Source organism: Grampus griseus, assembly GCF_964374135.1.
Source record: "Grampus griseus genome assembly, chromosome: 7".
NCBI classification, from domain to species: domain Eukaryota; kingdom Metazoa; phylum Chordata; class Mammalia; order Artiodactyla; family Delphinidae; genus Grampus; species Grampus griseus.
Genome location: NC_139001.1, coordinates 4,882,973 through 4,907,340, shown reverse-complemented (window position 1 = coordinate 4,907,340; position 24,368 = coordinate 4,882,973). Strand labels below are relative to the sequence as shown.

Sequence of the window (24,368 nt, the reverse complement as noted above, 5' to 3'; positions counted from 1 at the left end):
AAGGCCGAGCTGTAAAAAGATGCAGAGTCACAAGAGGAATGAAAAACAAGACCAGACGAGCATTCACGTGTGGGGCCTGCTTCTGACACGCGACAGTGCGTCTTGGAAGGAAGCTGAGATGGGACAGAAACGAGTGGGCACCCACCGGGGAAGGAGGGCCTGGGGGATTACGGCGTCAGGATAAATCTGACGCGGGATTCATGCTCTGTGGCGTGTATTTTCTAGTTTATACCAAAGCACTGGAAAATTCTGGGTCTCTAACTTTTTTTCTACTGTTTTCTTAAAAGATGTTTACACCTTAAAAAAAAAACAGACTTCTTTTCCTTAAGTGTTATGAAATCCAAGTCACATTTCTTATTCTGTAAGGTAAGAAGACAGGACGAGATAGTGTTTGAAGAAATCCCTCTAACAGGCCCTGCCAGGGAATGTTCTGGAACATCTGTTTGAGGTGGCTACGGTCATTGTCAGGAGAAGGGTCCTGAATCATAGTTTCTCTAGGAGTAATTCAGAACTATCGGTTAAACTTAGTCCTTGGGACTAGGAAAAAAAAGAAAAAATAGGGAGTAAGGCTTTTGTTTACTACTTCCAGGAATTTGAGTGCCTCAGGCACTTCCTGTGCAAAGCAGACGTTTAAAAGGTTGTCACTGTCTTGTGTGACTTACACTGCTTTTCCCTGGACTAGTACAGAAAATGCCAGTGGCGGGTTTTTGGTTAAAGAGATGTCGAGCGTTTCCCATAACTCAGGAGCTTTCGTGCCCTCGGGGAAAATGCCACGTCAGGAGCAGCCCTGTGAAGTGTGTGTCCTCGCAGGGTAGCACGCCGGCCGGAACGTCTCAGCCCGTCCTCTGGTCCTGTGTGCGGGGCGTGTGGCTGCCCCCCAGTTACTCAGTAGTAACAGAACGAACGGGGAGAGGGCCTCGTGGATGCCGAGCTGAAAGAAAAGAAGGGCTGCATTTCTTTTTATTAGGAGACTAGTGGCCGGTGCCTGACATGTGTTTCGCGGCTCAGACGCCCCCATCTGTACACAGGTCCTGAAGGAGGTGAGGGGTGTCTCCCAGCTGAGCCATCTTTTTTTTTTTTTTTGATGACGACCACTTTTAAAGTCTTTATTGAATTTGTTACAATATTGCTTCTATTTTATGTTCTGGTGTTTTTTTTGGCCGCGAGGCATGTGGGATCTCAGCTCCCCGACTGGGGATCGAACCCGCACCCCGTGCCTTGGAAGGCGAGGTCTTAACCACTGGACTGCCAGGGAAGTCCCCCACCCGAGCCACCTGTTAAGAGCCAACGTGGTTCGCACACTAGTCTGCGACACCCCCTCCAGTGCCCCAGGCCCCCTCCCACTCCTGCCTCGCCCTTGGGTCCCCCTTAAATGCTCGGCGCTCTGCCGCCCCCTGCCCCAGGCACCCTCCCCCACCCGCCACCTGCTGCAGGTGTGGCTTCTCTGACCCCTGCCCTGTGACCCAGCTCCTACCCTACGTCCCATCCTACACCCATCGTCCTTCCTCGTTTGTGTCTTACTTATCTTCTGCCTCCCTCCCCAGCTGACCTAATGTCCCCTCTGTGAGAGCACAGAGTTTTGTTCCCTGGGGGGCATCCCCGTGCCTAGAACCGGGCCAGGCACCCAACAGGGCTCCGTGAGCGCGTGTCCAGCGGGCAGACGGAGGGCGTGCGTTCCCCGGGTGCCGTGTGCCGGGGTCGCCACACGTAGCGACCGTGTGGTTTTCCTTGTTAAAGCATTGTCCTCTGGAGCCACATTGAACTCGCACCCTTTCCTTCTGGTCTTCGGGGACATTCTTTTATTTCATATTCAGAAGCAGGATCCTCTGAAACGCCTGATCGTTGTGGTGTCTGGGATGATTATGTCGGGGATAAACGGTGTTTTGAAAACTCCAGGTCCTGAAAAGAATCCCAGCAGTGCTGAGCGTGGGGCAGGTTTTGAGCTCCTGGGGGCCGTGAGTGGTGGGACGTCCCCAGGCCGCTCGTGGTCACCATGTCGCCGCTTCTTGTCGGTCTGTTGCAGATGCCATCAGCTCCACCAACCCGCGGGTCATCGACGACGCCAGGGCGCGGAAGCTCTCCAGCGACCTCAAGAGGTGCACGTACTACGAGACGTGCGCCACGTACGGGCTGAACGTGGAGAGGGTCTTCCAGGACGGTAAATACTCGTGCTGTGCCTGCAGCATCCATTCACCTCACACCGGTCACTGGTCCACGTGGATGACGTGACCCCGAGCGCTCCGTACAGGGAGGGGGACCCTCAGCCCCGGGTCGCGTTCGGGGGTGCGCTGAGCGTCCACCCTGAAACAGTCCTGTGTGTACCACTGGTGACCTCTTTCTGCACAGGATGAAGCATTTCTCAAACGGTTATTTACGCACAGGACGTGTCAGACATACACACGCATCATTTCTGCTTCACTGCAGATGCTCACTCTTTATTCAGCCCCATTTAAAAAAAAAGGTTTAAATATTTCATGCTGGCTTTGGAGGAGAGTAAGCAGAAAAGAGAGTCAAGTTTGGCCAGAAGTAAGTACGCCTTAGGGCCGCTGGCTGGGAGTGAGCGCCAGCATTTGGGAACTGTGTCTTTGCCTCCTTCTTGATCCCTCACCTCCAGGACAGCCGCCCCTCAGGTGGGAAATTCTCCTGCCGGAGCAGAGGTCCCCCCTTACACAACTGTGATGGCAGACGTCAGGCCTGGAGGGTGGGGGAGAGAGCAGGTGGGGATGAGAGGGAAGCGGGGGGGTGGGGTCTGTAGCGCGGAAGGTGGTCTCTGGCCTAGTGGGGTTGGGGAGGGTCTGGGGTAGGTTAGCATCAAAGACCCGGGAGAAGGATGCTCCCGGCAGAGGGTTCTGTTTCTGATGGGCCTCATGGGGCTCCTAGGCCCCCTCCTCTTCTGGGTTAATCTGGTTTAGACCTACCTCTGCATCCCCAGCTCTGTGCCGGGGCTTGTTGGGGGCTGAGCAGGGCAGCCAGGCTCCGTCTCCTTGGAGGCTGCCCTTGCTCCTGGGGTCGTGGAGGCCTTGCCCTGGGGAGACTGTTAATGCCAGGAAGAGTAGTAATGATGGGGTGCTCCCAGCACTTCCCCAAACCGGGCAGGTTATGCTTTTTTTTTAAATGTCCAAACGAGCTTTCAGGGAAAATTATAGGAATTGCACACTCGCGCCATTTTATTAAATTTCAAAGATTGTGTCCATTTTTTAACTTTGCATTTTCTTCCACTTTCCTTAGCAGCCAGTTCCTTTTCTAAGCTTGCCATCTCTTTCCTCTTATCCGCCTCCCGGATAATTATCAGCCTTTTCTATTTTTCAGTACATTTATCCTACTTAGTCCCTATACGTCACATTCCCCTCCCAGCTCAGGAGTCTGCCGAGAACAGCCCCCAGTCCCCAGGGCTCTGCGTCCCCTTTGTCCTTTATCGCACATTTACGTGGGCCTCCTCGGGCCCTGCCCACCTGTGCTCGGGAGCAGACCCCACTTAAAAGCCGTTCAGGGCCAGTGTCTGCAGCTCCTTGAACGTTAGTGACACCGTGAAGGATGACGCAAGGAAGCCTGTGGGGCTCTCCCGAGGGGTGGGCTCCAGTGGGCGAGGTCGCCGTTTGCCCCAATAGTGGAAACCCCTGTGATGGTTAAAGTGGAGTATTAACAGATGAAAGGTCTGCAAACTAGGGCCCAGGGGCCAAACCTGGCCAACAGCCTGTTTCTATAAACAGACTTTTCTGTTTACAGGCTGCGGGAGGGGTGGGCTGGGCTGCTCTTGGGTGTTGCCGCAGAGTTGAGTGGTTCCAGCGGGACCTTTTGGCCAAGAAAGCCTGAGGTACTCTGTGGCCTTTTACAGAAAGTCTGCCCATCCCTGACGTAGAGGATCGGCATTTAGTTGCGTGGATGAGTTTCTTCTCCACAGTGATTGCTTTCCTTGTACGTTGATGGAGGTTTGCAAATGTGAGCTTCCCATAAATAAATGAACCCCTCTTACACATAGTAAACTAACTAGTACTCGGGGATGACAAGGTATGGAGCTTCCCTGCCCAGCGCCCAGGGGATCCGAGGCAGTGGGCAGGGGCCAGTGTGCAGGGGCCGCTTCCCTGTCATCCTCAAGCTGGAAGCTGGCAAGGGGAGCGTGAGGAAGGACCTTTCCAAACGTCGTTGGTTAAAATACCAGTGTTTCCTTGCTGTGACGGCGCCTCAGTGATTCCACAGGTGAACCATATTACACTCGAAGTGTGAGTTTTCACAGGCCTGCGAGATTTCCAGAACATTTTGCTATAACTTTAGAAACGATACTTTCCCGTTGAGTATTTGGATTGTACAAAGTCTGCATGATACTGCAACTTCTGTGACTGTTGTGATTTTATTCTTAAAATATTTCTATTTACGTGAAGGTTAAGTTTCTAAAATAAGATTGCGGTTACTCTGCATATTTTCTGTGGTAATTAGATGGTAAACCTTTTTATTTGTTAATCGTAAACTCTTGAATTGTTAGTGGTGAAAGTCGTGGCTCACCGAATGGGGAATATACTCAGTACTTGGAAATCATTAGCAATAACCATCCATTTTAATCTTCAAGGGAAGAAAAGAAAAAAAAAAAAACCAACTTGGAAGGTTTATGGCTAAAGAACTCAGGGCTCAGAAAGGTCAGGTACCTTGACCACAGGTACTTGCGTGGATTGGACCCCAGTCTTGGGAGCCGGGAGCCTAGAGCCTTAACCATTTTGTCATTAAAACAGAGCATCTGGGTCCTGCCCACATACCCGGGGCAGGCTGGGGGCAGGGTACACTTTCACTGCACAGGTTCACTGCCCACTCACGGACTCGGTATATCTGGATTTCTTTTTTTGACTTCAGGGCTTTCTCTATGCCCTAGGGCTTACTTTTATTTGTGTACTTTTTATATCTTTGCATGGTAGAAAATTTTATTAAAAAGCATGTGACTTCTGTGTAACCATTAGCTTATCGATCAAAGAAGCATCCAGACCCGGTGTGTTACCCCAGCTCCGACCTCCACCTGCTCTTGCAGGCCGAGCTCCCGATCAGCTGGCTGCCCAGCTCTGCTTTGTACGAGACCAGGGACCTTAGTCTTTGCTTCTCTAAGTGTCCTAACACAGAAGACAGAATGTGAAAATAGTGGAGAAACAGGATGGTTTTGCTGGTGTCGTCACGTATCTCCTGGAAGGTGATTCAGGAGGGAGGTTCTCTGTTCGCTTCTCGGTATCAGGAGGAAGCGAAGTAGGTTGGTGGTTGCGTTCGTTCATTCATTCCCTTCGTTGAGCCCCAGCCTTCCTCATGCCTGGAAGCACAGTCAGGGCCCCCGTCCTGGTGAAGTGAAAGTCCAGCAGGGAAGATAAACTTAGAACAGTCACCCAGAAATGCAGGCGACATCTTGCCTGGGGGCGGAGAAGAGGTAGTGCCGGACTAGGGTGCTTTCCGTCGCCCCTGCTTGACAGCCTGGGGTCACCCTCTGCTTCTTAGTTTGTGTAGCTTGTGGAGAAGAAAGATCTGGCCTGCACAGGGGGTTCCTGTAAGTCAGATTCGCCTTTTGAGAATTAATACACTCATTGCTTTTTACTTAATCTGGGCAGCTAATCTGGCTTGGGGCCTGGTTGCCCATCTGTTTGTCTGGGTTCCCAGAAGGGCCCTCGGGGCGTTCTGGGGCCCTGTGGGCTGCCCGGGGCCCACCCCATGTCTCTCAGTCCCATTCTGTGCTGTTTTGTTTGCCCCTGGCATGTCTGGGAGAGGAACTGCAGGCTGTTGTATTTTTAATATTACAGTGATTTCTGTGTTTGGCATTCAGTTTTTTGAAAGTCCCTGGTCATTTGTCCAGATTAGGGCCTGGATACATGCAGAAACAGGATTGCAGCAAATAAAGTTCATTCTCGGCAGGTATCATTTCTCTGGTGCTGTAATTTTTTTTTCTTCCTTTTTTTTAAAAAAAGAAAAGTGTCACTTTCTATAAAGGAACCAGGTCTGAGTGGCCAGAGCCCTTGCAGTGAGCACGTCTTTCATGGCGTTCTAGTTCCGCCTCTGGGCAGGTAAAGGAAGGTGGTGTTGCTGGTGGGAGTTTTCAGGCGAGACGTTCAGTGATGAGCTAAAATAAACACCGCTTCACGACAAAAGTAAATTCTTCCCTCAGAAGACCAAGCAGAGCTTAAAGGTAGTGAAAAGTCACTGGTGTGGGTGGTGAAAGTGCCCCTTGGAGGGTTACATGCGCCGTCTTGGGGGCAAGAAAGTCTTCACGATAGAGCAGCCATGATTTTAGTTTCCTGGGGTTGGGTTTTGGAAATTGTGGATTTTAGTCACTCTTGGAACACTTTTAAATATCTCACCTTCTATCGGGTGTCCGTGTTTGTAGCTTGTCTTGCCGAGAGTGGCAGTGGTGTGTCATGGACGTGTGATGAGCATAGTGATTTGTGTCACAGAACAGTTATCTCAGCCTAGGGATGAGGGAGGATCCGTTTGTTTGTTTTGGCGTTTTGTGGAAGAGAGCTGATGGACCTCTAAGGTTTTGGCGGTATATTTTATAATTTTTAAATTATGGCATCTGGCTTGCATATTTTAAAGATCTCTGATACCTAAAGAAGAGTGGCTTCCCTGTATACGGAATGCGACGTAGAACCAGCTGGTGGTACAGAACACCATCTTGGCTTTCCCTTATCTAAGCTGCTTTATGCCCTTCCCCTCCCTCCTTCCCTCCCCCGCCCCCAGAATGAGTTGATGCAAATTTATGTGAATCGTAAACAGTATTGTTTTACGTATAGGATGTTGTATTATCCCTCCCAGCATCAGTTGTACGCAGAATTTAATATTCTTGCACATACATTCTAAAGTCGTAGTCATTTGTTAAATCCTGATTCAGAGCATCCTATTGTACACATTAAGGCATACTCCCCACTAAAGGTTTAACTTCTTAAGCTTCTATTCATTGAACAGTAGGAAACCTACCTGCAAGATTCTGCTCTGACAGTAATTGGTGGACCAGCTCAAGATCCGTATAGACCAAGATGTAGATAAATTGCAGATTGCCATCCTGCTTCATTCCGCCCAAGGCTGCTGGATTTTGTCACTGGGTTGTTTGTCAGGGGTGGTTCCGTCATCTCACGTGGGAGACCTTCTGCTCTAGGACGGGTCTGCTTTATTTATATTAACAGAAACGATTTAGTTTTAGGTACGTGTGGTTGGCAAAGCTGGGCAGTAGCATTTGAAGGTCGCTGTCTGCCTCTTGCTAGACCTTCTGCTTTACTGAGGGTTCCCTTCAGCTGTCCTGGGGGTGGACGTTTATCTATAGCAGCCCCCCTCCTAGGAAGACTCATGGCAGTCTTTCGACACCATCACCCAGCTCTTTCTTTCTTTCTTTTTTTTAATTTTTATTGGGGTATAGTTGCTTTACAGTGTTACGTTAGTTTCTGCTGTACAACGAAGTGAATCAGCTCTGTGTATACATGCATCCCTATATCCCCTCCCTCTTGGACCTCCCTCCCACCCTGCCTCCCCGTCCCACCCATCCGGGTCACCACAGAGCACCTAGCTGAGCTCCCTGCGCTATACAGCAGGTTCCCCTCAGCTATCTGTTCTATACACGGTGGTGTATATATGTCAATCCCAATCTCCCAGTTCATCCCATCCCAGCTCTTCAGATGTGTGCTGCAGTGAACATTCTGGAAAATGCTTTCGCAGAAGCTGTTCTACTTGGGTTTCACGCCTGCTGGGGGTCGGCTCCCTCATGCCGAGGCCCGAGCCCCGAGAGATCGCACACCTGCCCGGGTCCTGTGGTGCCGCATGCAGCCTCAGTGTGCTTTCCAGCCTTTGCTTCCAAAGACTGAAACCCTGACGTACAGAGAATCCCCTTTCACGTGAAACGTCTGCAGCGGCTTGGCCCTAATTACAGGAGTGTCCAGTACAAGGGTAGCTGTGTTAATGAGCCCAGTTGGTGGAACCTAATTGCATGTGTTAGGGCATCATTAAGTGTAAGCAATCTTCTGGGCTTTTCTCCCCAGTGTGGCATCATCTGGCACCGTTTTGGTTTTTTTTTTTTTTTTTTTTTTTTTGCGGTACACGGGCCTCTCACTGTTGTGGCCTCTCCTGTTGCGGAGCACAGGCTCCGGACGCAGGCTCAGCGGCCATGGCTCATGGGCCCAGCCGCTCCGCGGCGTGTGGGATCCTCCCGGACCGGGGCACGGCCCCGCGTCCCCTGCATCGGCAGGCGGACTCTCAACCACTGCGCCGCCAGGGAAGCCCCATCTGGCACCGTCTTGTCTTGCTTACATCACAGTCTTATGTTCCTCCTGCTGAGGGATGTGTCAGGCCTATTCCATTCTTTCCTGGAACCAGCTTACTTTTCACCGGCGGGATGGCCTATGTTGTTATCTGTGGTGTTGCTGTTGTTTTTCTCCTATTTTTATTATGTTAGAGATCAGATTGGAGCCAATTTATTGTTATTTATATATATATATGTTTTCTTTTCCAAAAGAGTACTTTCAAAGATAAGATTTTTCATGTTCAAAAGCAAGCCATGTGTGTCCATTTGGCATTTAATATATACTGAAAAGGTGAACTAATGAAGTCATTAAGTGTCATTAAGTATCTGTTAATATGTGTTTTTTATCATTTATAATGATGACTGATGTTTATGTGGCAGTTTAAGCTAAGGGCTTACGGTGTAAGGTAGTAGATGAATGAGGCCTGACTTGTAGTTGGAAGCCACGTTCTCTGAGGGGTTGGCTTCCTGAAGTCACATCGTTCGGCTGGTGTCGGGCCCGCGTGTCCATATCCTGTTTTCACTGCACCTCTGTGCCCGTCACTGTCACTGTGCCCACACCCACCCCGCCCACTCTCACTGCCCTCTTTGCAGTGGAAAGTTGTATGCGCAGGACTTCCTGGGACAGATGGTTGGTTAGTGTGTATTAGGATGGGGCAAAAAAGGTTCAGCTGCTTAAATTACACTTTTTAAAGGTTTTTACTAGTTTAAAACTTCCCAAGAACAGGGATGACGTGAAAAAAGTTACCTACCTAAGTCTTACGTAGCACTCACGTGGTGATGCTAAGGTGGGGGACAAAAGAAAAGGAAAACAGTCATCAGGTTCCTCTCAAGTTAACTGGTTAAGTCTTACAAGGCGGTCTTCACCCTGGTTTTGCAGCTGCCCTGATGTCATCATTAACCACAGGTGTCTTTGGCTGTCACTGCCTGGTAGCTTTTAACATGGTCTCATTCCCTGGAAATTAGAATCTGCAAGTTGTTTCCAAAAGAGCCATACCTGGCCCATCGCGGATCATCTCTCACCAAACTGAAAATATCCCGAGCGCTAAGTAGACTTTTGATTGAGCCTGTGAGTGGAGGGGGCGTGGAGTGATTAGGGATGTGTAGGCTTGGGGAGGTGGTTCTCCTTGTGCCGTAACCCTCGTGGATGTTTGGGTGAGAAAGTGTGTAAATGATTTGTAGTAACTATTTTTATGAAACACGACGTTGCCAGTCCTGGCTTATATATGCATTTCCAAATGCAGTGAATTTCTCAACCAGGGAAGCTTTCTCTGTAACAGGGTTAAATCACACATCGAAGTAATGAATGAATGCCAGAAGTAACATAGCAACACTTGGTGTAGTAAACTGTATTCTCAGAGGTAACAAAAACAAAAGAAAAACAGAAGAACTTTTGAGTTACTTTACTGTTCTTAGAAAAAAAATCTTTGAGCTCAAAAGTTCTTAGGGGTGGGGAGCCCGGTGCGTCTGGCACGTGATCTGTAACCAGATCTTCCAAACACGGTGAACAGGTAGGGAGTGTATCAAGGTGAGACCAGTGACTGGGCTGCACTGAGCAATCCGGGGCTAAGAGGTGATGAACCCTGAATAACTCAGGTGTTTTAAAACATGATTATTGTCACCAGTATGAAATCAGCTCGTTCCTCATTTGGAGTCTCTTTGCCTAGAAGTTGCCCTTTTTAAGAATTTATCTCCCATCATGTTCAGTGGACCCAGAGGTCCACTGATAATTCCTTTTAAAGAGGAATTATCTCCTTGGAATATTGACTGATTTGCTTAAAATCACTTACCCAAAATGACAATTTTTAGGTAGGGGGGAATTTCTAAATTATCAGTGTGGTTCATACTCCACAGACTGCAGCTACTGGCCTTAACATAACAATACGGAATCAGGTGTGAAATGATAATTCTTAAACTGGTTTCTGATGTGAGTAGAAGGAACCATTGCAAGGAGAGGCATTTTAATTCTTTTAAAAAATAACATAGAAGTCATCTGAAAATCTTTATCAAGATTGATGATATTATAAACAGCGAGAGACGGTGAGCCATCTTCTATCTCTTGGTGTCGTGGGACGTTGTGTTGATAAAGGCGTGGATCTTTCCTGGCGTTTTCTTACCCTGAGTCTGGACTTGTCATGCTGTGCTTCCCCTGGGAGCATTGAGTGGGTCCCAGTGTTCGTGTAAGTGCACAGAAATGCCTGAGTTAACTCTCACACTACCAACACGAGGCCATTAAACACACTATTAGTAAATGTGCTGTGTTTTGATTTTCACGTTAAGAGCCTATCTTTTGCTCAGAGAATTAATTGTATCAGTGCCATAGAAAATGGTTCTTTTAATACTTTGCCGCACTGTGGCATCAGAGCTGTGTTTTGCCCCAGGATTCCTCTTAATGACTTTAGCCAGCTTGAATTAGCTTGATGTATCATTAATGCATACAAATGGCTTTTATTTTTGTTCCTAATCAGTTCTTAATGCCACGGCATTCTGCTCTTTCTAATGTTTTTAAGATGATTAAACGGTGATGTATTTTTTGACCTATTTAACCCTCCACAGAGTCTCTGATCAAAAGAATATGAAGATGTTACTTAATTAGGATAGTGAGAAATTATTACGATCTGTAGCTGATGTTTCCAAGTTATTTTGGAGTCTTCTATTTATTTTATAACATTTTTTTCCCTTATAGGACATAGCCAGATTTTTTTTTATTGAAGTGTAGCTGATTTACAATGTTGTTTAATTTCTGCAAAGTGATTCAGTTATATATATATTCAGTTATATATGTATTCAGTTATATATATATATATATATTCGGTTATATGTATACACACACACACTTTTCTTTATGTTCTTTTCCATTATGGTTTATCATAGGATATTGAATATAGTTCCCTGTGCTCTACAGAAGGACCTTGTTGTTTATCGATTCTGTATATAATAGCTCACATCTGCTAATCCCAACCTCCCACTCCATCCCTCCCCCCACTGCCCTCCCCCTTGGCAACCACAAGTCTGTTTTCTGACATAGCCAGATTTTGAGTAACCTATACTCACTGAGGAACTACCCACTACCCACTAGGTTAGCAGCACCAAATTGGTTCCGTTCGTGAAAGACAAAAGTAATCCTCAAAGGAGGTTGACTTTTAGTTAGTTGTGAGATGCTCTGATACGAGAAAGCATAGCTTCTCTCCGTGGACTTGGGTGTTTTTTACATGCCGCTTGCCAGCTGAACCTGGCCGGACACTGGCTCCAAGAGTGAGTGGGGGAGCCAGGCCTGGAGCAGATGGTGGGTCCCCCAAAGACCAGGCTCTGGAGTCTGGGGCTGGTTTGTGCATTTAGTGCAGAGCCATTGGACATTTTGTGAAGAGGGGAATGATGCATTAGCACCTCTGTCAGCGATCATCCCTGATTTGGGGAAAAGTAAACTGTGAAAAGTGGATTGTAAATTTGTCTACAAGAGACACGGATGTAAAAGCTTTGATGAGTAAGTTGGGTTTTGTGAGACTTGCCAAAGAAAAGAGAGAGATGGTTTTTAAAGGTTATGAAATATGGAAATAAATACCGCCCGGAAGGCCCCCGCCCACTGGCTGCTACCATTAAGGCCTGGGAAGGGGCTGCACATGGACGCCCGTGCGTTTGAAAAGTGGATTCTCGGGCATTCTGATATTTCACAACCTTCTTCACAGAAATACTTTTTCTACAAAATAGTTTCTAATTTTTGCACTGCCTTCGTTGAGTGGCTGTGACAACTTTTGGGCCCAGTCCTCTATTAGGCACTTTGTGACCCGCTCCCTCCATTTATTTGTTGTTTTAGAATTAATGCTTCAGTGGTTGGCTCTTTGCCTGAAGCTGCATCTCCACCCGTTATCATTTCTTTTCCTTTTTTTTGCGGTACGCGGGCCTCTCACTGCTGTGGCCTCTCCCGTTGCGGAGCACAGACTCCGGATGCGCAGGCTCAGCGGCCATGGCTCACGGGCCCAGCCGCTCTGCGGCATGTGGGATCTTCCCGGACCGGGGCACGAACCCGTGTCCCCTGCATCGGCAGGCAGACTCTGAACCACTGCGCCACCAGGGAAGCCCCCCATTATCATTTCTTCAGGACACACCTCCAGAATTGAGACTGCTGGTCAGCGACTTGCATAGCTTTAAAGCTTTTGGTCCTTGTGGTTTGATAGCCTTAACCTTCTGGGGAGTCTGTATCGACTCAGGTTTCCTCCGTCAGGTGTCCTTTTTCTGCACTCTGGCCACTGTGGATATTTTCATTTTAAAAGTGCTTATTGTTTATAGACAAAATAATCATAACTTCTAGTTTTTTCCAAATATTACTTTCAGTAGGTCTGTCCCTTAATTTTAAAAAAAGCTTATTTGTTAGGAGGTAGCAGCCAGTTTCTTGGCTGGGTTGATACGTGGGGAGCAGGGAGTCCTTGCTGCTCTCACAGACATGCCCTCTCGGGTGTACCAGGTCGGTTCCCTGAGCACCCAGCTCCCCAGAGGGCAGCCGGGCCCAGAGCCTGGTCCCCAGAGCCTGGTCCCCAGAGCCGTGCAGAGCTGTGACTTCGGCAGCTGGGTGTCAGGGGTGCAGTGTTCCCTCAGACTTTCTCACCAGCGCTGCCTGTGTCACCGTGGGAGACAGACCCCCGGTGTGAAGTGACCTCTGAGGGAAGCAGAGGGAACACCCAGGTCCTTGGATTTGGTCCTGCCCCTCATTTCCTTGCAGGGACGGGGCTGCAGAGCAGGGCAGCCGCGGGGCAGGTCCCTGGGCTGCCATTCTGGGTCCTCCTCCTGGGGTTGGGCTTGGAACTTCATCTCGACCCATGTTTCCCAGATGCTCGAAGCATATCCTCCCTTTGGGGGAACATAAAACTCTTATTTCATTACCAAGTGTCTGAAATGTCAAAATTTGTGAACCCACAGGAGTCACTGCTATGAACACGGAAGAAAGCAGACGTAAGCATGTGCTCTTTTCACACCGTGTCCTGGGCACCTGTGTCAGCCGCCGGGAGCACAGGTGGCGCTGCCTGATTCTCTGTCTCTGCAGGTCTCCCAAGTGCTGCCGTGTTCAGTCACATGCCCTTCAGTGGGTGCACATGGGACCTGCAAGCCTGTACTTAAATATGTGATTAACAAACAGCAGTCAGCCCTAAAAGAAAAGAGAACCTGAGGCATGTTCGTCGGGAGTGGTCTGGCCAGCCAGCCTGTCACCCGGCCCCAGGTGCCACCCCCTTAGAGGGCTGTGCGGCTCTTTCGCTTGTGCGTGTCTCTGTCTGCAGGGGGCGCTGCGACCCGACCCTGGCCAGCTGTGCTCCACGTGCAGCCATAGTTGAAGGAGGAATGTTTTGTCTGTGGACTTTGGCATTTCGGGAAACTCCCTCATAATTAACTTGGTGTGTAAACCAAACGAAAAAATACTGAGCGCCAGTGCAGTCGCCTAGATGTTAGGGAGTACTCCCATCCATGCACCAGAATTTCAATATTAAATGAAATACCCAGGCGTCTCCTGCATTTAAATTCATTTCTTGCCTGACCTGCGGGCTTGTAGAATTTCACGTCCGGAAGGACCTGAGACGCTGTCCCGCTCAACCGCTCGCTTTACCAACGAGCAGGCGGGGCCCCTGGGGCCGGTTCCGCCAGGGAGGAAGCTTAGTAGCAAAGCAGAAGCTAGAAATTTGATCTGCGTCTCTTGCCTGCACAGTTCTACCTTTGTCCTGAAAATGTTATACTCAAAAGCCGCTGGTTACATTTTAAACCTGGTAGTGAACGAAAATGCCCTTTAAGCGATCATTATTTCTAATACAGTGTGTAGGCCATTTCACCAGTGAGGGATGTTGGCTTAGATGCAGTGCTGTAATTATAAATTATAATATTTCAGATAAACTGTCTAATGAAAACACATTCACACAGACTGTTTTCTTTATGTGATAGAATATGTGCGTAATAGAAGGAGACCTGTGACAGGGTCTCTGAGATTCAATGAAAATGTAGCAAAAGGAAAGTACTCAATTTTGTAATTTAGTAAGATGCCACTAGGGGGCATCGGAAGAGCTCGTAAGGATGATTCTCACATATTTTTAACTTTTGCTGTCACTGTGCGGAATACAGACGTAATAAAACTAACACTCTGGTTTAAGAGGCCATTTAGACCTGTAGTAAGATACACTCCATAAAGTGTGTGAAGTTACTGGATCAGCAGTGCACGAACGCAGAAGTAACGTTTCATTCACTCATTGGAATGGGGAGGAGAATAAAATAAAAAGAGATGAAATGATGTAGTCTGTGGTTAAAGGGACCCAGATCCCCTTTTACTAATTTTGCCTCTCGTGTAACTTTAGAGAAGAATCAATGAAAGTTTGGCAAACGGTAGGCTTATTTTTTAATACAGTATAATAAATGGATTTATTTAGTCCGCCATTCTCTTTGAACAGAAGCCACCAAGAGTTCCGTCAGCCTGAGTGACAGCCCAGGCTCCCCACTTTAGGGTCTGCACCCTTGATGGGAAGGCAGGCGGTGGAGCACAGGCCGCGCTCTCACCAGCCTCCGGGCCAGGCAGGTGTCTGGGGTGGAGCCCTGGCCATCAGCTTCCCTGCCCAGCTGTTGCCTCTCCCTGTTTTGGGGAGACTGTGGGCTCTTCATGCTGCCTGGTACTTAGTGATGAGACAAACAACAGTCAGACTGACATCCCCAGGCAGGAGGGACAGAGTGGATCAGTTTGGGGAAACACGGATGTCCTTTTCTGCACGGGAGAGCACCATTACTGAGAGTGGTCAGGTGCCGAGTGGTTGGTTTCTAGGCGCCTGAAGTGTTGAGGACCCTTCCGGAGAGCTGGCACTTGTGGCCTCTTCTGTGGACCAGCAGTGGGCTGGGGGCGCGCAGGAGAGGAAGGAGTCTCTGATAGAGACTGCACTTACCTTGGGCGCATCTTTTAGTTTCTCGAGACGGTGGTGTTTTGTTTTCTTTTTTGTTTTGTTCTGTTCGTTCTTTTCCCCCTAAGGTGGATAGCTTCTCCCTGTTACTTTCCATTTATTTGTATTTTGCTCTCACCCTTTATTTTCTCCTACTGCATAGTTTCCATTAGACACTGTAGCATCTCAGCTCAGAAAAATTTCAATTTCTTTATTTGGAAAAGGGGACTAATTACACGTTTGGTACTTCCAGTGAGAAGTATATCAAGTCACAGCCTCTTCTATGTAGATTTTTTTTTATAGGTTATTTACAAATGGAGTGTTTAGAATTTATAAGAAAATATAATTTGGAGAGTTCTACAGTTTTCAGTCCTTGGAATAGTGGGAACAGGACAGAGTATTTTGAGCAAGAAGTTAGGTAGAAGTGGGGTAAATTCATCCACATGAGGCGTAAGAGCCCCTCTGGGAGGGCAGCTTTCACGGACTTTCTTTTAGAGCCAGAGACTGTTGTACCAGCCCCTGCAAATGAGAGCATTAGAGGGAGGACATTAGAGGGAGGGCATTAGAGGGAGGGCTGTTGAGGTGGGGCAGTGGCCCCAGGTGCAGGTATTTCCACTGAATTCAGTGCACACTGTGCATTAAACCTCTCACAGGGCACCAGGTGGGTCCATAGGCCCTGCAGAAAGTGAGCCTGGCTCAGGAGCGAGCTGGGGATGCACACACGCTGGCTCGAGGGTCGGCGGGCGGTGGACAGTGTCCTGGGAAGCCTCGTATTCTGAGCGGGGGCTGCAGGGGGCCAGGCTCCAGCTCAGCCAGAGGAGCCGGCTGAATCTTTCCTTGTTGGCGTTGCCTGATGAAGTTCTTCTGGAAGAAGGAAGGCCGCTGCTAGAGGAGTTTGAAGAACAGTGATCTCATAAATACATCCCTGATGACGGAAATCCTCAACGAATACCCTGATGAATCGAGTAATTCAAGATAAATGTGGGTGAAAATGCCCATAAATCAGATCCGAAACTGTGAGCAGAGCAGGGGCTCCTTTCCTGGACACCTTGCTTTCCCGGGCGTCTCCCTCCTCGGGGCCCTTTGGGAGTGCCCGTCCTTTGTCTCCTGCCCTTTCTCCCTAAATGGTCCTTAGAGAAATGCAGTTAGTTGGGCAGGTCACACTATTGTGTGCTACAGGGACAGTTAGGAGGCCGTTGAAGAAATGAGATGATAGCCAGAGGAAATCATTCAGCGTGATATGTCATTAAATTACTTGCTATAAATATGATGGCTAAAATAAGGAGGGAGAGTGGAAAAGAGCCAATCCCATGAGTAAGCCTCAGGTGCGGCTGACCCCGCCCACCTGGCCAGGTAACAGTGGGGAAGCGGAGCTCATTGTTCTTAGTTTTGCTGCTGGTCAGGGTGCGTGAAGCCCAGGCTCCCTGAGTGAGTCGTGCACTGGGGGTGGGCGTGTGTCCCTTGGCCGCACCCTTTCCCTGGAGTTTTGCTTTTCAGAGTCCGGGTTCACATCCATTTCCTCGAAAATACACATGTATATTTCGTGTGTTACCTATTTCTGTGTATTTACACGTTCGTGTTGTTCCGGTTAGGATAACACTTGTTTGTAAAAACACAGAAAACTGTTAACGAAGCCAATTAAAATCACCTGTGATCCCACCGCCTCGTGATCAACATTTTATTGTTATGTCCATCTAGTCAGTCTAGTCGTTCAACACTTTTAAAACAAAATTGGCATTTTTTTCTATATCCTTGTTAATAGCCTGCTTTAAAAAGACCTGGGAATAGTTTCTGCATTAATTTCCACTGTGTCTTTATGACTTCACAGCATTCCTTTCTATGCTGGCATCGGCCAGCCTGGATTCAGCAACCCTGGACAGAAGGCTCGTCTGGAGACTCACCTTCTCTAGATCCTTCCCCTAAATATCTCGAGTGCCCCGCTCCTGCTCACAGCATCTGAGGTTCTGACCATTAAGTCAGGCACCATCAGCTGTGACGTTCCCAGCCCTGCCTGGGAGAGGTGCTTGCGGGGGGCGGGAGGGAGGTCCGGGTGGGCAGCTGCATCTCACGCTGCCTGTGTGCATGAGACATTAGCCTGTCGGGGCCCCCCTCCTGCATCTCTGATCACCAGTGAACTGTGGTTACAAATGGGCCTGCAGGTAGGTAGACTGGAAGAAGAGAGTCTGTCTCTTTGGTGTGTAGATTCCTCTTGGGAAATAAAGGAATCGATACCATTAAATACACTGGACAAAAATTATACAGGACCAGATAGGCTCATTTTATGGACCCCTTTCTTTCTGGCAAATGACCCAAACTAAGCCACATTTTATAAAGATCCATTCCTAGATCTCATGTATTCATTTGTCCAAATACAAATCCTTCTAAAAAAAAGTTAAAAGCTTAAATTGAAGGACAAGTGGTCATTTCAGAATTTTATTAAAACTAATTAGAAAAGCTGGTGGATGTGGGGGAAAAGCATGCCTTAGGTGGACTTCCCTCATCAGTGTTAGGAAAATGGCGCTTGAAGTGACGGGTTCCAAAGCTGAGGAATGTCTGAGCCACAGCCTGAGATGGTGTGGTTGGCGGAAGAATGGCCCCCCCGAAGATGTGCACGTGCTAATCCCTGGAACCTGTGGGTGTACCTTAAGAGGCACAAAGGGTTTTACAGGTGTGGTTAAGTGTCTTCAGATGGGGCCCGTGGATGTTCTGGTTGGGCCCTGAAAGCAGTTGCATTTACCTTGTAAGGGGGAGGCACGGATTTGAGTGCATGCGCAGGGGAGGTGACGCGTGAGGATGGAGCGGAGGGGGTCGAAGGCGGAGTGATGCAGCCACGAGCCAAGGCACGCCAGCGGCCACCTGGGGAAGCAAGAAACAGGTTCTCCCTGGAGCCTCTGGAGAGAGCACAGCCCTGCCAGCACCTTGATTTCAGCCAAGCAATACGGATGTGGGACTCTCGGCCTCCAGAGCTGTGAGAGAACCTGTTTCTGCCGATTCCAAGCCGTCTGTTCTGCGGGGATGTGCTAGGGCAGCCCTAGGAAGCTCCTGTAGGCAGAAATGGGCCGGGTGACTCGAGAAGGCAGGAGGAAAGTCCGTGTCTCAGCTGTGCCTGCCGTGGTGATGCAGGAGCCTGGGAAAGGGGGCTGAGGGAGCTGCCCGGGGCTCAGATGCCCACCGGGCACGTGCACACCCGGAAGCAGAGGCACCACCAGAAGCCGGTGCACGCGACATGGCTTTCTGCAGCCAGGAGGACGTGGGGCTCGTGAAGAGTGTGACAAGGACAGGAGTGGCTCTAAGTGGGGTTGAGGGCGAGAAGGCAGGACTCTGATGGGTGGAGCGGGTGACCGCGTGCTCGCCGGTGACCAGAGGCAGCAGAGCGCTCTGGTCTGCTGTCTGGTCTTCCCAGGGGAGTGATCCCAGCCTGCAGGGGCCCGAGCAGGCTCAGGCCGGGGCCAGGTGGTCAGACTGCTGGCGTTTTCCAGCAGTTCTGAAGGCCCCCGAGATCAGGGCTGCTTTACCTTAATTCTTGCTTCCCACTCCTTACCCCACTCCACCCTTCCGTCTCTCACCGGCTCGCCAGTGACCTTCTTGCCTAAATCCAGTGGCCACTTTCAGTGCTCATCCCTCCCTCACCCGTCGACCTTTCCTTCTGTGACACCTGCCACCCCTCCTGGAGCAACAACCCTCCCTCCACCTCTCCCCAGCCTCTTTCGTCCATGGAATGTACTGAGACCCCATCCTCGGCCACTGCATCTTCTCTCTCTTCGGTCCACAGCCCAAACCCATTCCATTGATTCAACTGATATAGTTTATGCACAAGAAGCTGCATTGGTACTTCTGCCAGGCACCTGTGAGAAGTGGTGCCGAGACCCACCATTGGCATTGGCCCCTGTTGACCTCCATCAGCATTTACTGAGTGCAGTGTGTGTACATGAGCACGCTCACTGCGTGACGCTGGATTCCTGTCCGTCGCCTGGAGGTGCCACAGTAACCCCAGGTCCACGTGACGCTGACCGGCCACGGTGGGTCCTAGCCAGAAGCTACATGTTCAGCCTTAGCAGTGCCTGGCAGTTGGTGTGTCCCAACTAGCCTTTTCAGAACCGGGAAAGGCATGCTTAAAAAACCATGCAGCTGATTTGGGAGTTTGTAGACTAGAAAAGTATTTGAATATGAGTGAGTCCAGGGTTCAGAATATTTTCCTTTCTTAGTTTTATTACATTTTGCATTTTATTGTTCAGCAGCCCTTCTACCTGTTTCAAAATAACAGGGAATTAAAGCGATTCATCCAGCGTTTAGAAAACAAACCACAGAACTCCGGTGGAATTATTGAACTATTCTATTTAGAAGGTGGCTGAAGTAAATGGAACATCTAAAAGCCCAGATGTTGCTTATAACTTTGCTCATGATGAGACAGGCTGAGCCATCACTAATGACATGAGACACCGAGAAACTCCGATTTCTCTCGACGAGAAATTCCTGCTTAATCCCGTAAAGACAGCTGTATTGAATCGCTACCCGCTGATAGGCTTGGGAATTCAACAGGTAGTGAATTATAATCTCAGATGTTCCTGAGTCAATTACCAAGAAACCATCGCCTCTGGGTGGACCGGGGATGGATGCTGGGCTGGACCACAGAACACTGGGCTCCATCTTCATCTTCCCGCCGCCGTACGTGACAGTTCAGCATCTCACTTCCTCAGCTTACCCACCTGTGGAGTGGGGACATTGTTCCCATTTTTGCTTCCCTGTAGGGGGCGACCAAGATAACTGAAATGTATCTGTGGCTAGCTGGGGAGGATTTTGAAAAAGAATACCTAACGAAGAAGTAGCAGAAGGCCTCCCAGGGATGCGAGCTGGTCCCTCTCTGCCCTCAGGGAGGTCTCGGAGCCCTTCTGGGGTTGGCGCTTGTGCCTCACCCGTCCAGGAAAGGTGTTGAGACGGCTCTGTCCAGTTCCACCTGGATGTAGGCCAGAATGCACTGAGTCTCCTGTAACAACCTCTCCCCCTCTGTGTTCTGGACGCAGATTAACTCACCATAAATTTTAGTTCTTTTAAATAACACCGACTCGTTCATTAAAGAACGGTTCTTGAGGACCTGTTAAGTGAATTGCTCGGTTAGTCACATTCTCCCCTATTAAAGGGGTGCGGTGGCAGGGGGAGGGGCGTCTCTCTGGGTAACCACAGTGTATCTACTAATTAACTGAGTCCTCCTGGTTGCCTTTCTTGTCCTCACACCTAAAAAAATGAATTCCTTCTTGAAAATATTACCAAAATTCACTGAAGAGTTTTTTTCTTTCTGCTTAAGATGACCACCCCTTTATCCCACCTGCTGGTCATTTCCACCAATCGCTTCTTTTCTAGGATCCTTAGCAAAAATGGCATCAAGAGATAGTACGTAGTCACTAGTTACTACTTGAACAAAAGCTAAATTTCTTAGTCTTGCCCGTTCTGATATATTCTGCAATTAAACATGCAGACCTTTGAGCTTCTTTGTATTAAGTTTTGAAAAGAAAATTCAATTAATAGATACCTTTTGTCAGGATGTTACAGACATCCCCCGCCCCTGAATGTGGCATATGTCTAATTAAGAACCCATGGCTGGAAAATCCACAAAACAGCACTACATCCACCCCTGTTTTTAAGGGTCCTTAGTACTGTTACCTCCTTCTTTGGGTGAGGAGACAGGTGTCTGCGGACGGAGGGCCTGTAACTAAAGTGTAAATGGTACGGCTGAGACGTGGACGCACGTCTCTCCTGTTTTCAGAAACGACAGTGTCTGGAGGACCTCGTGCTCCCCTCAAAACATCGCCTCAAAACTCTCCCACATCAGCGTGGATTTGGGCATGATGAGTAGGCGATGAGAAAATGCGAATAAAACATCACAACCTTCGTGTGTACAGCCTAAAAAATTGCTGATCGTAAAGCGAGCAGCGATTGAGAAATGTAGCATTTAAAATGGAAATAACGCCAGGGCTGGAAGTGGAGCCCGGTGTAAATGCAGTAATTAAAATAGTTGTCAGGTGACTCCCAATTACCTTTGCTCCAGCAAGCTGCCTTTATCTTTATGGCGGTGCTCGGGTTCCAATCAGAGCTTTCAAATGAACTTATTTTGGTATTTTCGGTGAAGTCTCAGAAAACAGATGGTTCTAAAGTAATTACCGTTTTTCATCTTGGGAAAGAGAAGATGAGAGAGATGCGTGGGCAGCGGGAGGGAAACCCTAATGAGATGCTCTGAATCGTGGGCTGGGCCATTCATTCCCTCCATTCGCTCAGGTGCCCTGGGCTTGTCCCTGGGCCACAAAAGCAAGGCCACCTGCACCTTGATAAGGGGACAGTTCAAATGTACGCGTCAGTAGGGAAGATTTAGAACTTCCTTCTGAGATTCGAATTCGATTTTTCCTGGAAAGGATTCCCTTCCTGTCAATTCTGGGAACAGTTGAGGGGAAGTTCAAGTAGTTGTGATAAAAATAAGACGGCGGGTAGAATGCAGTGCTGGACAGAGCATTGGAGGCTGTGTGGTCGGCCAGCAGCCTCGTGGGGCAAAGGAAGAGGGTCAGAGCGCGGTGTGGGAGCCCCAGGCCATGCCCGGTGTCCGCGCACGGACCGTTGATGACAGAGTTGGACCAGCTCCCAAACTGTAATCGGCCACCGTTGGGCACCAGCTAGTGGGGAGGGTCGCCCTCAGTGGGAGAAGATTTGCATTGATGTCGTCTTCCTTTGAGCCCCGATGGCTGAAATAAGTTCCTTGAGCGCATTTTAAACCAGCAGAGATGAGATTTTACCAGGAGAAAAATCAGAGCTGTTCCCCACAGTCATGGACGTAATGGCATTCTTCCCATTGAAACGAGCAGCATCTTCGGGGCGACTCTCCATGGAAGCGTAATGGACCTCTGTTTTCCTCCGTCAGCAGCCTGGGTTCTCCATCAGCCGGGAGGTCAGTGCTTACTGGCTTGTGAGGCTGAGAAGTGTCACAGTCCTTCCCCCGAGACAGGGGTTCGCCCAGCGTGTTCCTACTCACGCTCTAACTTGCTGCCCGTACTTTGCTGTTCTCAGTTTGCTCTGGGCTCTTGGGGCGGCGGGGAGAGCCTTTACTTTGTCGTAAGTTCTAAGTCCATGAAATTAATCAAGCAGTTAGTCTCCTGGAAGTATTTCAGAGACGGAAAAATGTTGGAAACAAGTTTTAGGAATTTGTGACGCGTTTTTCAAGGAACCAGGTAACGTGAAGGCAGCCTGCTGGCTCCTTCAAGCTTGTACGTTTCCCCGCGCCTGGGACCACCCTGTGCCTCTGCTGACTTCTATCCGTGAATGGTTCTACAGTGTTTTCTGTTTCATAGGAAAGCGTAGACACAGGGCATCGTACAGCTGAGGAGACTGTGCTTTGTTTTGTTTTGTTCTGAACACATAGTAGATGTGAGACCCTCTTTGGAAATGATTTTACCTTAAGTTCTACGAGGGCAGGAAGTGGATCTGAGTCAACACGGTGGTCACGGTGTCCAGCGTACGGTAACTTCCCGTAATTGTGGTTGAACGACTAAGGGGGGCTGCTTGTGCACGCCAGGCGGGCATGGCCTTGCGTCCAGCCCTCCGGCTTCTCCCCCCCGCCCTCTCGGAGGTCCCGCCGCCACCCACGCCGCTGGTCAGCATCCTTTCTGAAGCCAGACAGTGAGCCTGCTCTCAGCCTCTGTGTTGCACTGTCTTCCATGCCCTTGCCTGGAATGGAGCTCAGACATGATTCTTTTCTGCTCAGAAGCCTTTGATGGCCCCCTGGCGACCACCTTGGAGGTTTCCAAACCTGGTTGTGGCTGTGAGCCCCTCTTGGGAGGCGTTTCCCAACCTGAAGGCCAGCGGGCAGGGTGGATGGCGGCCCGGATCCCCGACTGCTTGCCCAGCACCTCCTGCCGCTAACCTGCATTCACTCAGGCAGCAGCTCCTTGTGGGTTATGAAGGGCCCCCCGTGTGCCTCCCCCAGCCGCCCCTCCAGGTGGGAGTTTGGCAGGAGTGAGAAGCAGAGGACCCTCCCTCGGGGCTGACAGACACCTGCCTCCTGTCCCGTCCCTCCCTTTGCACACCTGTGGCCCAGGTACGCTGAGCTGCCACGCCCTTGCCCTGGCCTGGAGTGCCCTCCACTGAGCAGAGTCCTCTGGTCCCTCAGACGTGGGCACCCAGCTCGCAGCCCCTCTCCTCGCCCCCCTCTCTGCCTTCTGCCCCGAGCAGGGAGCAGCGTCAGAGTAGGAGGGGATGCGGCTCTGCTTGCCTCTGTGCCCATTTGCCGAGCCCGGGCCCCAGCCTAGGTCAGCTCTCGGCTCACCTGTGTGAGGGTGTCACATATGCTATGGGTGTCTGCTCGCTGGGGAGGACGGGCTGGATCCTGCAGAGAAACGAGGAAGTCAAGACAGAAGTGATTCACTGGGCTCTTCCGAGCTGGAGGGATGAAATGAGCAGAAGTGGGACAAACGTGAGAAAACTACGGTGCTGAAGAGTTCTATCCCTCTGTCCCGTTGTCTGTTTTTCTCTTTGTCTTAGAGACAAATGGGAGCTCCCTCTGTCCACCTGCAGCCTCCCCGGTGCCCTGGTTGGTTGAGCTCTTTGCCCTCTGTTAGTGCAAAGGATGATGCCCCTGCCCCTGCCCCTGCCCCTGCACCCACCTCCAGGCGCGTCTCATCCCCCGATCCTGGGGACTGGTGTTCTTCAGCAAGTCATCTGAGCGTCCCCAAGCCCCCTGCACACGGGCACAGACTCACACTCTCCTGTGGGTCTCCGATGGCTGTGTGGGAAAATGTCCTTGTTTCAAGAAGGAACGTGTTCTAAGTATTTAGAGCTGAAGGGAAATGATAACCTGCTACTTAATTGGTTCAGCTAATAAACACAGAAATAAGACAAATAGAGTAAAATGTTTGCATTTGTTGCATGTAGGCAGTGGATTTACAAGGTGTTTATTGTATACTTTTCAGTATGCTTCTGCATGAACATGTTCTTAATAAAATGGATTTTTTTTGCTGTGGGCTGGGGGCTCGTTCTGTGATGCTCCTGGCTCTGTCCTGGCCTTGCTTTTCCTCCTCGCCCTGTCCCCTCTGACCTAAGATCTCTGCTTGCTTAAGCAGAGTTCAGCTCTCTGCCAGTGGAGAGCCCTTCTCTGAGAGCTGTCCCCGTCAGCTGCCTACGGGACTGCTCCTCTTGGGTACGGAGGGGCACGCAGGCTCCGCTCCTGCCCCTTTGATCCTGGA

At 49.6% G+C, this 24,368-nt stretch overlaps 1 protein-coding gene across 5 annotated transcripts in view; it reads left to right on the top strand.

Annotated features, from left to right (window-relative positions):
• The window catches only part of AGAP1 (ArfGAP with GTPase domain, ankyrin repeat and PH domain 1), a gene marked incomplete at its 5' end in the record, with an annotated part of 560,328 nt that overhangs the window by 224,253 nt on the left and 311,707 nt on the right, over positions 1-24,368 (top strand). For all 5 annotated transcript variants that reach the window (XR_014296980.1, XM_082658104.1, XM_082658106.1 and 2 more), the window contains one exon: positions 2,024-2,158. Coding sequence is in view for 4 of the 5 variants with exons in the window: in XM_082658104.1 (XP_082514230.1) it covers positions 2,024-2,158 (135 nt within the window). The remainder of the gene's footprint in view (positions 1-2,023; positions 2,159-24,368) is intronic.